The sequence below is a fragment of the Aythya fuligula genome, chromosome 1, assembly GCF_009819795.1.
Source record: "Aythya fuligula isolate bAytFul2 chromosome 1, bAytFul2.pri, whole genome shotgun sequence".
Taxonomy (NCBI): Eukaryota; Metazoa; Chordata; class Aves; order Anseriformes; family Anatidae; genus Aythya; species Aythya fuligula.
The window spans coordinates 81,103,782-81,117,798 of record NC_045559.1 but is presented as its reverse complement, the minus strand read 5'-3'; the positions used below and the strand labels follow the sequence as shown (position 1 = coordinate 81,117,798).

The window sequence follows — 14,017 nt, the reverse complement described above, 5'->3', positions numbered from 1 at the left end:
CCCTCTGTAAGGCCTTTACGCCCTCATTTGAGTCCACAACTCCTCCAAGTTTGGTGTCATCAGCAAACTTGCTCAAAATACCCTCTATTCCCACATCCAGATCGTTTATAAAAATATTGAAAAGTACTGGCCCTAAAATGGAGCCTTGAGGGACCCCACTGGTGACCGCCCGCCAGCCTGACACAGCCCCATTTACCATAACCCTTTGGGCCCTGCCCGTTAGCCAATTGCTCACCCATCATATGATGTTTTTATTTAGCTGTATGGTGGACATTTTGTCCAGTAGGATCCTATGGGAAACCGTGTCAAAAGCCTTGCTGAAGTCCAAAAAAATCACATCAGCTGGTTTCCCTTGGTCCACCATAGGGAACACCTAATCCAACACCTCTGCAGCAGTACACATACCAGGTTGTCTGAACCATGACCAAGAACTCAGGCACTGATACTATTTGTACTCATACTGGTTCTGTCCCCAGCGTGGAAGACAGCAGTCACAGTACAAAGGGTGTGGGGGTAACGGACAACAAAACACACAGCCCAAAGTAGATGAAGATCCGCATTCTGTTTTCAGGATAGAACAGCACGTGCCAAGATACATGCTCGTTGCTCAGCCCAGGGATAGCTATAATGTCATTTTGTTATTTATTTCTGGAAACCTGCTCTGCAGAGCCCTGCTCCACTGTGGTCCCTCTCAGTGTCAGGTCCTAGTTCTGAAGTGCAAGATTAAAATCACGTAGCAACAGGGCTAGAAAAGTACCTCAGAATAGAGTGAAACCAACCTATTCACCCCACCTGTACGGTTCTCTGCTTCTCCCCAACTCAGCTGGGCCCCCAGAAGAGGAAAGAAGGGTAGTAGCTGCTACTACTTCACCTGAAATTCTGAATGAGAAAAGTGAAAATACTCATTTGTTCTGGTGATCAGAACAGCAGCTCTAGGTTTGGGGGAACAGAAACCTCAAAGTGGCAGGAAAACAATTTACTGTGATCTAGTTAATAGCCAGTACAGGATTCATCTTCATTAGGAAAGCAAAATGATAAATGAGAGCCCACAGTGTCACACTAACTAACCACCAGCAGCTCTGTTCTGTAAGGTGATTGCCCAGTGGGACAGGAGGCTGTACATCCCAGCATCATGAGAACTGCTGGAATTTCCTGAGGTTACTTCACAAGCCCAGAGATGACAAGCCTCAAGACCACTCCTTGCTTTATCCCATCAGTAGATGGTCCTTACACTCTCCATGTATGAAAAATTAAAGCCTTACTGCTCCCAACTTCCAGTAATCTGACCAACACTGTCACCAAAGCACTATCATGATTGGAGAGTTCTTGCCTTGAGGGTCTAGTCAAACACAAGCACTTAGTATTACAAGGGAACATGCAAATATGTTTCTCAGAGGTCATGAAAATGGAGAGAAACTTCCACTGTAGTTCCAGAAGCTGCCCTCTGTAAAGCTTTTATACACCCGTGAATGGGAATTGCAAGGAAAAACTACAAGCCCTTCTCCCACATAGGGCCTACTCCAGCAATGGACCTTTTGACCCAAATAGCAGGACACTTCTTCACTGAAAGGGTTGTGAGGCACTGGAACAGGCTGCCCAGGGAAGTGGTGGAGTCACCATCCCTGGAAGTCTTCAAAAGACGTTTAGATGTAGAGCTTAGGGATATGGTTTAGTGGAGGGCTGTTAGCGTTAGGTTGGAGGTTGGACTCGATGACCTTGAGGTCTCTTCCAACCTAGAAATTCTGTGATTCTGTGATTCTGTGTGACACTTCTTTCCTCCATACAAAGTTCATTCTTCCTGTTAGGGATGCTCTTGGATGTTTTGCAGAGCATCGCACACCAGTGTTTCACAAAACAGCCTGCAAGATCTTTAAATGTCATTTACTAACAGAAGACCACTGAATTAGTTTTATTTGCTCTCATATCCAACCCTCTTAGGATGCCATAAGGGTGAAAGACTGCTCCATCCATTATGCACAACCAATAAAACATTACAAAGATGTGAAAGGGTAATAGATGCAACACAACAGGTTGTTCCCATCCTAATAAGCTGATATAGGCAAGAGGCAAGCTGAGGGGAAAAGCAGAACATCAGCAACATGTGGAAAGGCACCCCTGTGCCTCTGAATATGAGCAGCCTGGGTGAGCAATAGCCTTTTCTAGATTCTACATGTACATGCAAGCAAGTAGAACACACCTCACTCCAGGCCACTTTCTTCATTTGTGCAGGACTCAAAAAACAGCACTGCACTCTCCAAAGACAGCAGAAAGTTTCACATTCCCACTGCTATGGAACAGACAAGCCATCACAGCACCACAGATTCTTCTTATTACCCAGTTCACAGGTGTTTTACTAAGTCACAGCCATCTCTGGAGTCATTCTGCCCAAGAGAATGGAGGCAAGCAAGGCTTCTTGAGTACAGCTGTGGTTTGCTGGAGCTGTTCTCTCTTGACACTTTACATGTGCAATTTGTGGTTCTTCTCACTCATGTCCCTAGCTCCTCAGAACAGGAGGTGGTTTGTGAGCAACTTTTTAATAGGACAGCAGCAGAGCAAAAGCAAACAATGCTTGGGTCTACCTTAAAGACAAACCTAATGGTGGAGAAGGGAAAAGCCCCAGCCTGCTCACTCCCTAATTCAGTTCCTCAGTTTGCAGCTCTTTTTATGAACTAAGAAGTAATCACTAAAGCAGTTGTAAGAATAAGCCATAACCAAGATGGAGCTTGGCCATTTTCTCCTATCAATGTCCTTAGTACTCCTCCACAGTCACCCATAATGGACTTTCATTAGTAGAGAACATGGAATCTTATTACAGAAGGCCAATGAGCAACACACTAGATTCCTGCTGTCCTGGTAGCTTTCTCAGCTAAAGTCAAATCAACTTGCCACCTTCACTGAAGCCTACAGCCAAGCGCTTCCCTCCATTCAACCTGTCCTGTACACCCTTTGCTGAGCAGAGGCCTTGACAGAGGGAAAAAGAACAGTCTAATCTTCCTGAGGTGTGAATATTCGATTCCAGTCAGAGAAGAGTTTGTGTTGGGATGGAAGATGTTAATCTTTATGTGACTTGTTATAAGGAATCCAGGAGGGCAGTGTGGTAGGCAGAGTCTGTTCCAGCAGGGTCCTGACACTGTGCAGAGACATTACGCTGATAGTGCTCAGGAAAATACAGTGTTTTGTGAATCAGATCTTTCACCGCAGAAACGTCATCTTTATCTACAGAAAAGAGAAAATTAATTGACAGGGATTCTCAACAGTTAGTAGCCCCCCTCCTCAAGAAGTACCTAGAACTCTAGTTCTCAGCATCTGAGAACTTTCATCTTTTTTTTTTTCCTGTACACCCCTCACCCTTTCTGCACTCACCCACACCTAGCTCCTTCAGAAGACTGGCAAACTCTGGGTCATCCTCCAGGATTTTTAACAGGTTGGTGGACTCCATTCTCTCCAGCTGCACATCCCAGTAGATGTAGATCTTCTGATTGAAGCTGACATAAACCAGGCAGGGGCTGTTGCATCCTCCTTTGCATGCATAGAGGCCTATGAAAAGCAGAAGTATGGAGAATGTGGCTACTGCCCACAATACAGAGAAAGCAAATATGCAACTTCTCACGATGAGAGAACAAAGATGTCAGCATAAAGCAGTGAGCACCCTGGGGGGAGAAGCAGAGGCATGGACTTGGCTACGTTAAGTCGCTTTGAGACAATCCGAGTAGGTGTCTCTAAACTATGTTATTAATGCATAGAACCTGGGGATTTGTGAGCTGCTTCTTGCAAGTCTGAGAGAAAGGAATTAGCAAAGTCAAGATTCAGGCTGGTTCCATGGGGTTCCTTATCTTCACCTGAGAACAGCTTAGAAGACCACAAATTAAAAAGCAGTGGGGAAGAGAACACTGTAGCACTCAAGTAGGACAAGAAAAAAACAACAACGCTAAACCAATCAGAGGCATACCCCTGCTCACCCCTGATTATCCTAGATCCCAGCAGATGGAAGACCAGCAGGGCCTCATGCAGTATACACACCCTAGAGAAATTCCTCTGCCAACAGACAAAGGATCCCAGGTTCCCCAGAGGACGTCAGTAGCTTTGATGGAGAAATGCTGTGAGGGCTGTCTTTGCCACCAGGATCCTCACCTGCACAGAAGGCACTGACATTCTCATCTGCTTGAAATCTGGCAACAGTTCGATTGTGGTCAATGATGTACGTCTGACCATCCCATGCACAGGCAATCACCTCCTCGTGCCCATTGCCCTGCAGGAACCGTAAAATCTCTTATTAGCACAAACATCAACAATTCACAGAGATAGTCAGGAATCTTTCCTGCTTGTTCAGAGACAGAACACTACTAACTGATCAAGTTACATCACTTTTCATTTTCTTGGAGACCATCTCCTCTCTATCATAAAGATTATGCATCCTAAGAACCTGCAGACAAATTGGGTCATTGGTGGTTTGTAAAACCATTCACCTTTGAAATGAGACAGAAGAGCAGCTAGGGGATGGAAAAGTTCATAGCAAGGTGCTGGGTTCACTAGGTCATACAGGCAGCCACAGTTCAACCTCTTGCAGGGAGACAGACTGACATGAGTGCAGAATGCACTGGCACAGTCAGAACCACTCTGTGTCATCCTGAGATAATCCCAGCAGTTCTTCAGCTGAGTCATGCTCCCTCTGCCCTTTCTAAATTCACACACACAAAACCATGTTGAGTTTTTGTCTTCACTCCTTCCCTCCCAGACCTATTCACAGAGGTACTCACAGTAACATCCAGCTTTTCCAGAGCAAACAGCTGGTGATCAACCTGCACAGACCAAAGCAGCTTGTCTGCCCCTTCCATGAGTTTCAGTGTCCCTGAATGGGGAAGGAAGAAAAAAAAAAAAAAAAAAAAAGATTGTATTGAAAATATTAAAAGGTAGCACAATTTCTGCTAAAATTAGGTCCTCCACACTCTTCCAACACTTGAGGTCTGTGTATGGAGGGGAGGGCATGGTACAGGCTGTGGCTGATAACAGACAGTCTCATTTCTGGGAAGGATGGCAGTCTATTATCTTGTCTGCAGTAACAGAAAACAGAAAGGAAAAATGGAAGCAGCAGCCCTGATAACTGGATGCTTTCTAAAACAATAAAATTGTCCAAAACAACCTCTCCCTGAGTACAATATGCCAACAAGTCTCACATGAGACTACGTGAACTAGAAGCTTCTCAGCATGTCCCACAATTTCAAGAGAGCAGGTAACAGCTGAAAGGTCACTGAGTAGTAGTATACACACACCCTCTTAGATGCTAAAACCATGCTGGACACTTAGATCATACAATTTTCCTACTACCCAGAGATTCTGTGATAGTGCCAGAAAGTGTGTTGGAGGGTGGGGGGAAGTGTGTATCTGTGAGACAAAGTCTCATATAAGATAAACACCAATCTATCCTCACAGTGCCCTCCAGTCTCATTAAGGCTCGTGAAAGAACCATAGCCACAAAATAATCAGAAAGTTCCTAGCAGGACAACATATGGCAGGTGGACATCTAGCCTGAGCAGGCCAGCCTGTCTGTCTGGGAAGAGATAAGCACAGCACCTTGACTCCACACAGTTGGACAGAATCCCTCTGTTCAGCTCATTAGATTAAGTCTGTCCTATCACTGGGGAAGGATCTGGAACACAAATCTTAGGAGGAGTGGCTGAGGGAACTGAGATTGTTTAGTCAGGAGAAGAGGAGGCTCAGAAGAGACCTTTGACAGTTGGACCAGATGATCTCAGAGGTCTTTTCCAACCTTAATGATTCTACGATTATTGTTCTCTACAATTACCTGAAAGGAAGTTGTGGGGAGCTGGGGGTCTCTGGACTGCTGGAGCGGCCTTTTCTTGCAGATAACTAGAGATAGGACAAGAAGGAATGGCCTCAAGCTGCACCAGGGGAAGTTTAGGTTGGAAATTAAAAGACATTTATTCTCAGAAAGAGCAGTCAGGCATTGGGATGGGTTGCCCAGGGAAGTGGTGGAGTCACTGTCCCTGAGGGTGTTTCAGGAAAGGTTGGGCCTGCTGCTTAGGGACATGGTTTAGTGGGTGATATTGGTGGTAGGGGATGATTGGAGCAGATGATCTTGGAGGTCTTTTCCAACCTTAATGATTCTGTAATCCTCAGTCAGTGACACAGCATGAGAACTTGGCTCAGGTTTCTAGTCAGCCTACATGAGGCCAGCTCTTCTTTACCAACACTTGAGTTCCAGCATCCATTTCCTTTACTGCTTTTGGAAATAACCCAAGTCTCTTCAAGTACAAGGACACATCTCTGCTGTGGTTTAGAGGCTCTTGTTTACATGAATGGCACTGTTGAACTGGCATCACAAACAAATGTTTAAAGTAAGCAGGCAGCTTGAGAGTAAGCAGATATACATGTAAGTTCTAGTCTCACCCTCCACCTCAAGCATGCCTCCACCTCAAAGCATGCCTTTGGGCCAATGACCTAACCTTTTCATTCTCCAGCCTGCTCACAGCAGCAAGGCTTTAATAGTTCTATCCCCATAGGCCATGGGGCCAAATGAGTAATTAATGTTTGTAAAATGCTTTGGAATCAACAGAGGAAAGCACTGCAATAGGGAAAGAAAAAGGCAGATACTAACAGATTGAAAAAACAAGAAGTTTCCCAGAAAGCACAAGCCTGTGCAACATGGGACCCAATTCAATAAGGGACAGAAAGACATGCTCAACTTGAAGATGTTTCATCACATCCTCAGATACAGGCATGTGATCACACACCTGGTTTAAGTGGGGGGCTTGCTTACAGTGACACTCTTACATTCCTGTCTTTGCTTTCATGCCTAAAGCATGTCAGCTAAAGGAGCTGTGGTAGAGTCTCTTGCCTGCCTCAGGAAGCACTTCTGAAGCTCTGTTCCCTCTCCTTTCAAAACCAAAAGGGCTGAGCACCTGTCTCCTACCTGGAGTTAGTGACAGGCCTTGGCTACCCCACAGGCCCACTTTCCAGGACAGTGGTAGGACTTACCATCCAGAGTACAGAGGGCAAAAAGACCTGAGCCACTATTCTCACTGGAGCAGCCTGCAAATACAAAAGAGAATTAAAGGAGTTGATACCATTTTAAGAGCATTGTCCCCTCCCTCTCTTGAAAAAAGATCCAAAACAATGAGCTGACTCATACTGCCTCCTTTTTTACCCAGCCTGGACATTTTGCATAACAGATATCTGCAGTCTTGCAACCCATCCTGCCTCATGATAGCTTTTATTTGTGGGGCACTACTGTCTCAAAACCCAAGAATCTAAACTCTTTGGTTTGCACTGACATAGGCATATCTGGCTCTGCTGACTGCTTCTGCAAGTCTATCAATGCCACGCATGTACTTCCAGGCCCTTGGCAGTTCTGATTGTACTGAACTGCATCACATCCTCTCCAGGCTCCAAAAACACACAAACAGAGGCAGGACAATCACTAAAGTACAACATGGAGAACAGCCTATGTCAATTGAGTGTTACACCTGTACCCTTACTGTTTTCTTCAGGGGCAGGAATGTGGATTTTGTCTGTTCCAGGAAGAAATGCAGAGGTAAAAAAAAAAAAAAAAAAAGAGAGAGAGATTCTGCTAGGAGGACTACAGATCAGTCACATTAGCACAAAAGCACCTCCTTTGCAACTCCTGAATGAGACTGTGGAGATGATGCTACAAACATTATTGTTTTCACTAGAGCAAAATTGCGCAGAAACTGAGGTCCATTCTCACCAAACACTGGTTAGATGCTACAGAGCCCTTGCTTCATGAGCAGGTTAGACATCTGCTTCCATGCTCACACACCCAGCCCTGGCTTTACTGGGTTATGCCCCTACAGCTGTGAACTTCCTGCAAACAGTATCCTCTCCAAGACCTGTAACACACGCAGCTGGGTGCAGGACAGCACCAACAGATGTGACTAACTGAACCTGAAGGAAAGACTCCCCTGACCACCACTTCAATATACTCTTTCCCCGTCTACCAGTAAGAAAAGACACGGAAGGTCAGGTTTTGAAATACAACACCCGGTCGGGGAAGATGAGCTGTATTCAACTACAGCTGCATTTTATCCTTGGAGTGACAATGTGGAAGGAAACACTGTCTCCCTAAGATCTAAGATCTTCCTACACAGGAAATCTGTCAGTCAGGGGCAAGCCATCAGAGCTGAAAGCAGCTTAGTGCTTTCCACAGGCAGTTTCCTCAGAATGACACTACTGCAAACTTACCTCTGCCCATGCACAGCTTCAGGCTACACCCTACACACTCCCAGAACACAGACTACCCTATTTCTGCAGATGAACTTAAGGTGAACAGTTGGATTGTTGGGTGCTCTATTACCTCTAACTAACATCTATCCAGACAAGCTCTGTTCCAAAAGATCTGCCGTGCCTCCTTTACGAACTGGTCAACATTGCACTCTTTAGTTGCTTCACTACTACTGGGCCCAGCACTAAGGGGCTTTTCATAATATTTTCCTCATCCCTAATTCTGCATGCCTTCATTTTTTACAGGCTTCTCTTATTACATGCAAGGTTTTGTATGTGTGAAATAATTGATTTCATGCTCTGTGACTACGGTGCTTGTAACAGTATCTGAGATGCTGAAAAAATGACAAGCTTAGGAACTGGGTAAGAAAGGTACTCTGGGGAGGGGGTGAAAGGCGGGTTTTCAGTGGGTTGTCCTTCTTCCCCAGCTCTAATCACATTGGACAGCCTAAAATCCTCCCCAGACAGCACTGTAGGGGATAATACTTGGACAGAACAAATGCAGCTGAATTCTAGCCAGCTGCAGACAAGGACGGAAAGTGATCTGTGCTTGGAATCTTCTTCTTCCTTGCATTATGCTCCAAGCACGGGGTGATACCTGCATTCTCCATAGGTATCAAAACAGGGTTCAGTATGTGGGCCAGGCACAGGCCACGCCACAGAGCAGTTGCACAGGGGAAGTGTTGGCAGAGTGTAAGACATGTCTGGATGTAACAGCAGTGTGTTAGGGCTGAGAGAAGACAGCAGCTGTGGAGACTTTAGGCACGATAGCTGAACAGAATACATTGAAAGGAGACAGAGGACAGTGATATAAATGAAATATGGAAGCAGCTCTGCAGGGGTTAGGACTGCATAGATAAAGGAAGAGCAGGATCTAGCTGCTGGAGGACAGGTAATTAGGAATCAAGTGCTGTAAAGCACAAAAGCAAGAATTAAAATTAGGCTGTGGAAAGAAAGAAATGCATCTAGGGAGTAAGAAGGGCGTAAGCTGCAGACATGCAAAAGCAAGGATCAAGGACAACTGCAGGGCATAGAAGCCATTCAAGACGAATAAATGAAAGCCAGTGGAAGCTGCAGAGAAACTATTGTGCTGGATGAAGAGTAAGCTAGTGAAGGACAAAGGCTATAAAAAGCTCAAAAGCAACCATTTGGCTATCCTTCTTTGGAGGCTGGCCTCCTGTTCTTGCAGCTACCTCTCAAAGTTATTACTTTTCAGCCACAGGCTGATTTCATGATGGACTGACCTATTGAAAAAATATCACAGACAACTGTCGGGCTAAGATCCCAAGCTTCAAGCCTCTCACCTCGGCCAATGCTACCAATCAGATGAGTAGAAACATTCTTGTTGTGAATTCGGCCAGATGTTTGGTGGAGAATAACATCTCGAACAGGGGCTTCCCTAGGGAGAAAAGTGGCAGGCATCAGGAAAGGTTAGGGAACCGTGCGGGGGGACTGTACCAGAACAATCTCATGAGCAGTGTACTCCAGAGCTCTCCAAGTCCAGAGATGGATTGAGTCTGTGCATAGGCTAACAGTTCAATGAAATACTCAGAAATAGTCTGCTATCCCAACAGCAAAAAACGACACAGATTGCTCAAAGTGGCAGCCATTTCGGTCATTAGCAGAGTGATTGTTTGCTGGGAAAAATCAATTAAAAGAATGCATGCCACCTCAGGAATCAAAGAAAGTTGCTAATGCTTAAAAAATAAAACATAATGATTTGATGCATCAGCAAAATGAAAAGAACTCAAAAAAAGTCAATAAAACACCTATTCCAACCAAGGAAAAAAAATGTGGTTTTTGTTTGTTTTTATATAATTACTGTCATGTAAGCCTGACTGCTATTCATTCAGGAAAACTGTCTGGCTGTGGTTGAACAAGTTAGTCACAGGTCATGTCAGTGCCTGGGTCCTGGCTAGGAGGGTACTCATGTTCCACTAAGGTCTCTGTGACATCAAGGAGACTAGCTCCTATTCAGCTGATTTTCTGGTTCTGCCTTAAAGTTTCAGAAAACAGCACAGGAGCACCTGAATTCCCCACACTGATCCCTCTAGGGCTAAGGAAAATAACCTCACTGCTCATCCTGCCTTTTATGATTGTGATTTACAGCACTGGCTGCCAGGGTCTCCATTAGAAAATCCTACAATCCTACCTTACTTGGAAAAAAAAAAAAAACAGAAACAGTGAACAAATCCTAATTGTAATTCTAGGGATTCAGATTAACTGGCCTTGTCTCAGCCTTTCATTAACCACCCTTCCCACCATTAGACAAGTCCCCAAACTGCCTACTCCTCTTTCTCTGGAAATAAAGGTCACTGTCTTTCCTGTTTTAGTCCTCCAGTACAGCCCCCCTCAGTAAACTGCTTTTGCTATCTCTCTTTGTCCAACCCAAGGAGAAAAGAGTGAGACTCAAGGAAAACAGCAGTATTCAACTCTGTGATAGAGAAGTGAATTCATGGGTGCAGGTGGGCTTAGTCATAAACTCCCAGCAGCACACAGCAAGTCAGCAGGCTTCACCAGGACAGGTAACAGCCCTCTCCGAAGGCTGGTGTGGTGGTGCCCCCTTGTGACAGCCACATACAGCGGAATCTCTTCATCCACCACGTGCAGTTAGGCTGTTCACCTGCTCGAGGCAGAGCTCTCCCGTCCCTCGGCTGCAGGCTGCTGCTCCGAATTCCAGGTGCAGAGCAGAATGGCATAACCGCAGCCCGGCTGGGACACCATCATCTCCGGTAAGCCATCAGGGCCTGGGTTCACAGAAAGGCTGTCCACCTGTGGCGGCACAGGATAAACACGGACAGAGTTAGACTGAGAACCTTACACACCCCAGAGCTCTCCACTGTGTTTGTGTGGATGTAGCAATTTTCTGACAGAAGCTGAACAAATACAGATAGAGGCAAAATATCCAAGTTAAAGTAAAAGGTATCTTCCCTACCAAAAGCCACTTAAGAACAGCCTAGAGGACAATGCTCTCTGGTTAGGTGAGAGTAGCTGCCCATTTCCCAGACCATCCCATGAGCTTCCCTGCAAGCACAGGACAACCACGGGGCAAATCTCCTTTTAGGCCATCAAGACGACAACTGGTGTGTTGATAGGACTGAAATTTTGTGCCTCTTCCCCAGTTTCCTTACCTGACCTTCTAGCAGCCATTTCTTCAGCAGGATCAGCTGCCCAGAGACATGGTCTGAATTCTCCGACAGGTCCTCCCAGCGGAAAGCACGCACCACCCTGTCAGTGTAACCTACCACCAGCTCACACTTCCCATCTCCATCTGCAGGGGAGACAACGAGATAGATAGGCTCTCTCAGGCCTTCATAACCACAGGACCCCTAATATTCAGAAACCACTGCCCTGGTTTCCATCAAGTTGCATCCCTGAGGATCCGAATCCCGTTAGGAGAACTTGCACTACAGGAAAATTTCTGAAGTTCTCACTCCTCTCCTCAAGGACTTGTCTGTGTTTGTTAAAACATCTGTTTCAGCAAAGTAGTCATTTTCCTTCTATGAGTCCTGCACACTTTCTCTCTCCCCTGTCCCAACTCACACCCACAAATTCCTTCACCCTGCACTCCCACCCCAGCTGCCCTACTCACCAATGTCACTGATCAGCATGACCTTGGTGTTGGCAGGAATATGCTGCTTGAACACTGGCTTCTGCTCTTCTGCCAACTCATGGTGGCCAGAAGCATCTGGGTGTTTTGAAGGTGGAGAAGTCAAGTCAAAAAGATGAAACCAGCCTTCTGCACTCACTGCCACTACAAGATTCTAAGAGAGAAAAAAAAAAAAAAGTCAATTGGTCAATTGATTTTATTTCTCTTTTAGAAACTATAGAAGCTGTCACTCAGCTGGGCAAGGGAAGATATGAGAGTGAATCCATCAAGATCAATGACTCCTACAGGGGATCAGAAGATTTTTGGCCAGCATACAAACCACTCAGGTCCTGTAGGGTCCAAACTTCTTGCTCATTCTTGTCAAAAGCCTAAGATATCAAGATGATGTGTGTATGCAATCCCCAGTGTACAGTTTCCTCAATCCTCACTTTAGCTATGCTCCACTCTAGAGTGTGCACAGCTACAGCATTTTAGGCAGGGTGCCTAAACTAGGAGCTTTGGTCATGGGTTTAACTATCAAAAAAACAGCAAACCAGCAAAAGGAGTTATATAAACCCAGAGAAATTTACTTGGAAGTCTGGAGTATTCTGTGGCTCAGTCTTGTTTAGGTGACCTTAAACACACACAAACAAGTAGCAGAAGGGCCATGACCACAGCACAGATCAGTGCAGAGCAGGATAAAAGCCACTGAGGAAAGGGAGCAACCCTCAAACCTCTGAAATCTCGTGGCACTTGCATAGGGAGACGTGCTAATCAGTAATATTTTCTGAAGATAGGATGTATTTCTTTGCTCTCTAAGACCTGCGTATGGATCACACTGCCCACATGCCCCACAGACACAGCTGGGGACAGTTTGGCTGCTCTCACCTTTCCTTTATTGCATACATCTCCCACACCAACGCACGTGAGCTGCAAGAGAAAAGAAGGCCTTAAGAGTCCATCCATGAGAGAAGGCAATGCAAGGCAGCACTTTCAGATAAACCCCTGCCCCACCCCCTCCTCTCCTCATGAACAGTCTCTTTAACAGCTTCTTCAAAGACGAGATAGCATAGCCAAAGACAGAAACACATCTGCCACACAACAACCCAGAGCTCTGGAGCAAAACCCACAGTGCACAGGAACAGGGTCAATGTAGAAGCCCAGTTCCTGTGTTCATTCAGTGCTCGTCATCTCTAACCACAGGGCTAGCTGTAAGCAAACGCAGGGTCTTTCATTACCACATGAAAGGCATCAGATCCAGTTCTTGCTGCCACTCCTCTCTGGTCTTTAAGTTCCCAGGCAGTCAAGGACCCACACCAAACAGCCCAACCATTTAAAGTTTTGCCAAAAAACGAACCATTCCTTGGCAGGATCGCATAGTCCACGGTTTGCTGTCATCGTTCTTGTACACATAGAGCTTCCCATTGGTGTCTCCTACCACCAGCTCATTCAGCTGTACGAGAGAAATGGGTTAGCAGGTAGGAATTCACAATTACAGCAAGGCAGCACTCCCAGCACAGTGAGAATTACAGCGATCATACATTAAAATCACTCAGTGGGAAGAATCGGCAAAGCAAAACAAGAATTAGAGAGAGGCTTGAATCAATACAGAAGGTCTGGGGAAAAAAAAAATAATAAATGAAAGCCCTGATTTTACTCTAGCAGGTAAAACAGCAGCAGAGTGGCTCCTTAGAGCAATGCCTGATTATTCACTTCTTCTCCAGGCATTGTTTCAGAATCCTGCCGCTGCCTGTTTAATGCCGTGCATTAAAAATAAACAACCACCACGACTCCAGCCTCCACCCTTTTAAACTGCGTGCATTTCCACGCTCCCTGCGCCCACCACCCCACACAACACCCATCCGCACACCCATCCCCGCGACACCCAGGCAGGGCGACCCCCAGACCCCTCTCCCCGGACCCCCCCGCCCCGCACCGTGTCGTTGTCGGCGTCCCCCAGGCAGATGGCGTGCGGGAAGAGGCTGCCGCCGAAGTCGAGCGCCACGCGGTGCACGTAGCTGACCGAGCGCATCCCGCCGGCCTCGGGGGGCTCCGGGGGGCTCCGGTGGGGGCTCCCGGGGGTTTCGGGGGACTCCAGCAGCACCAGGCCGCGGCGGAGGGAAGGGGCGGTGTGAGGGAGGGAAGGGGCGGTGCTGGCAGGGGCAGGGC

General features: G+C 46.3%; 1 protein-coding gene across 1 annotated transcript; it reads right to left on the bottom strand.

The window, feature by feature from the left end:
* Positions 1-1,893: 1,893 nt before the first annotated feature.
* ITFG2 (integrin alpha FG-GAP repeat containing 2) lies at positions 1,894-13,968 on the bottom strand. The gene is made up of 12 exons (XM_032196520.1): positions 13,785-13,968; positions 13,206-13,301; positions 12,737-12,778; positions 11,852-12,023; positions 11,391-11,530; positions 10,883-11,031; positions 9,564-9,658; positions 6,997-7,050; positions 4,758-4,849; positions 4,132-4,249; positions 3,364-3,537; positions 1,894-3,216 (listed from the first exon to the last, which is right to left on the bottom strand). Exons 1-12 carry the CDS (start codon positions 13,878-13,880, stop codon positions 3,071-3,073), a joined length of 1,374 nt encoding a protein of 457 aa, XP_032052411.1. The 5' UTR covers positions 13,881-13,968; the 3' UTR covers positions 1,894-3,070.
* Positions 13,969-14,017: the final 49 nt, after the last annotated feature.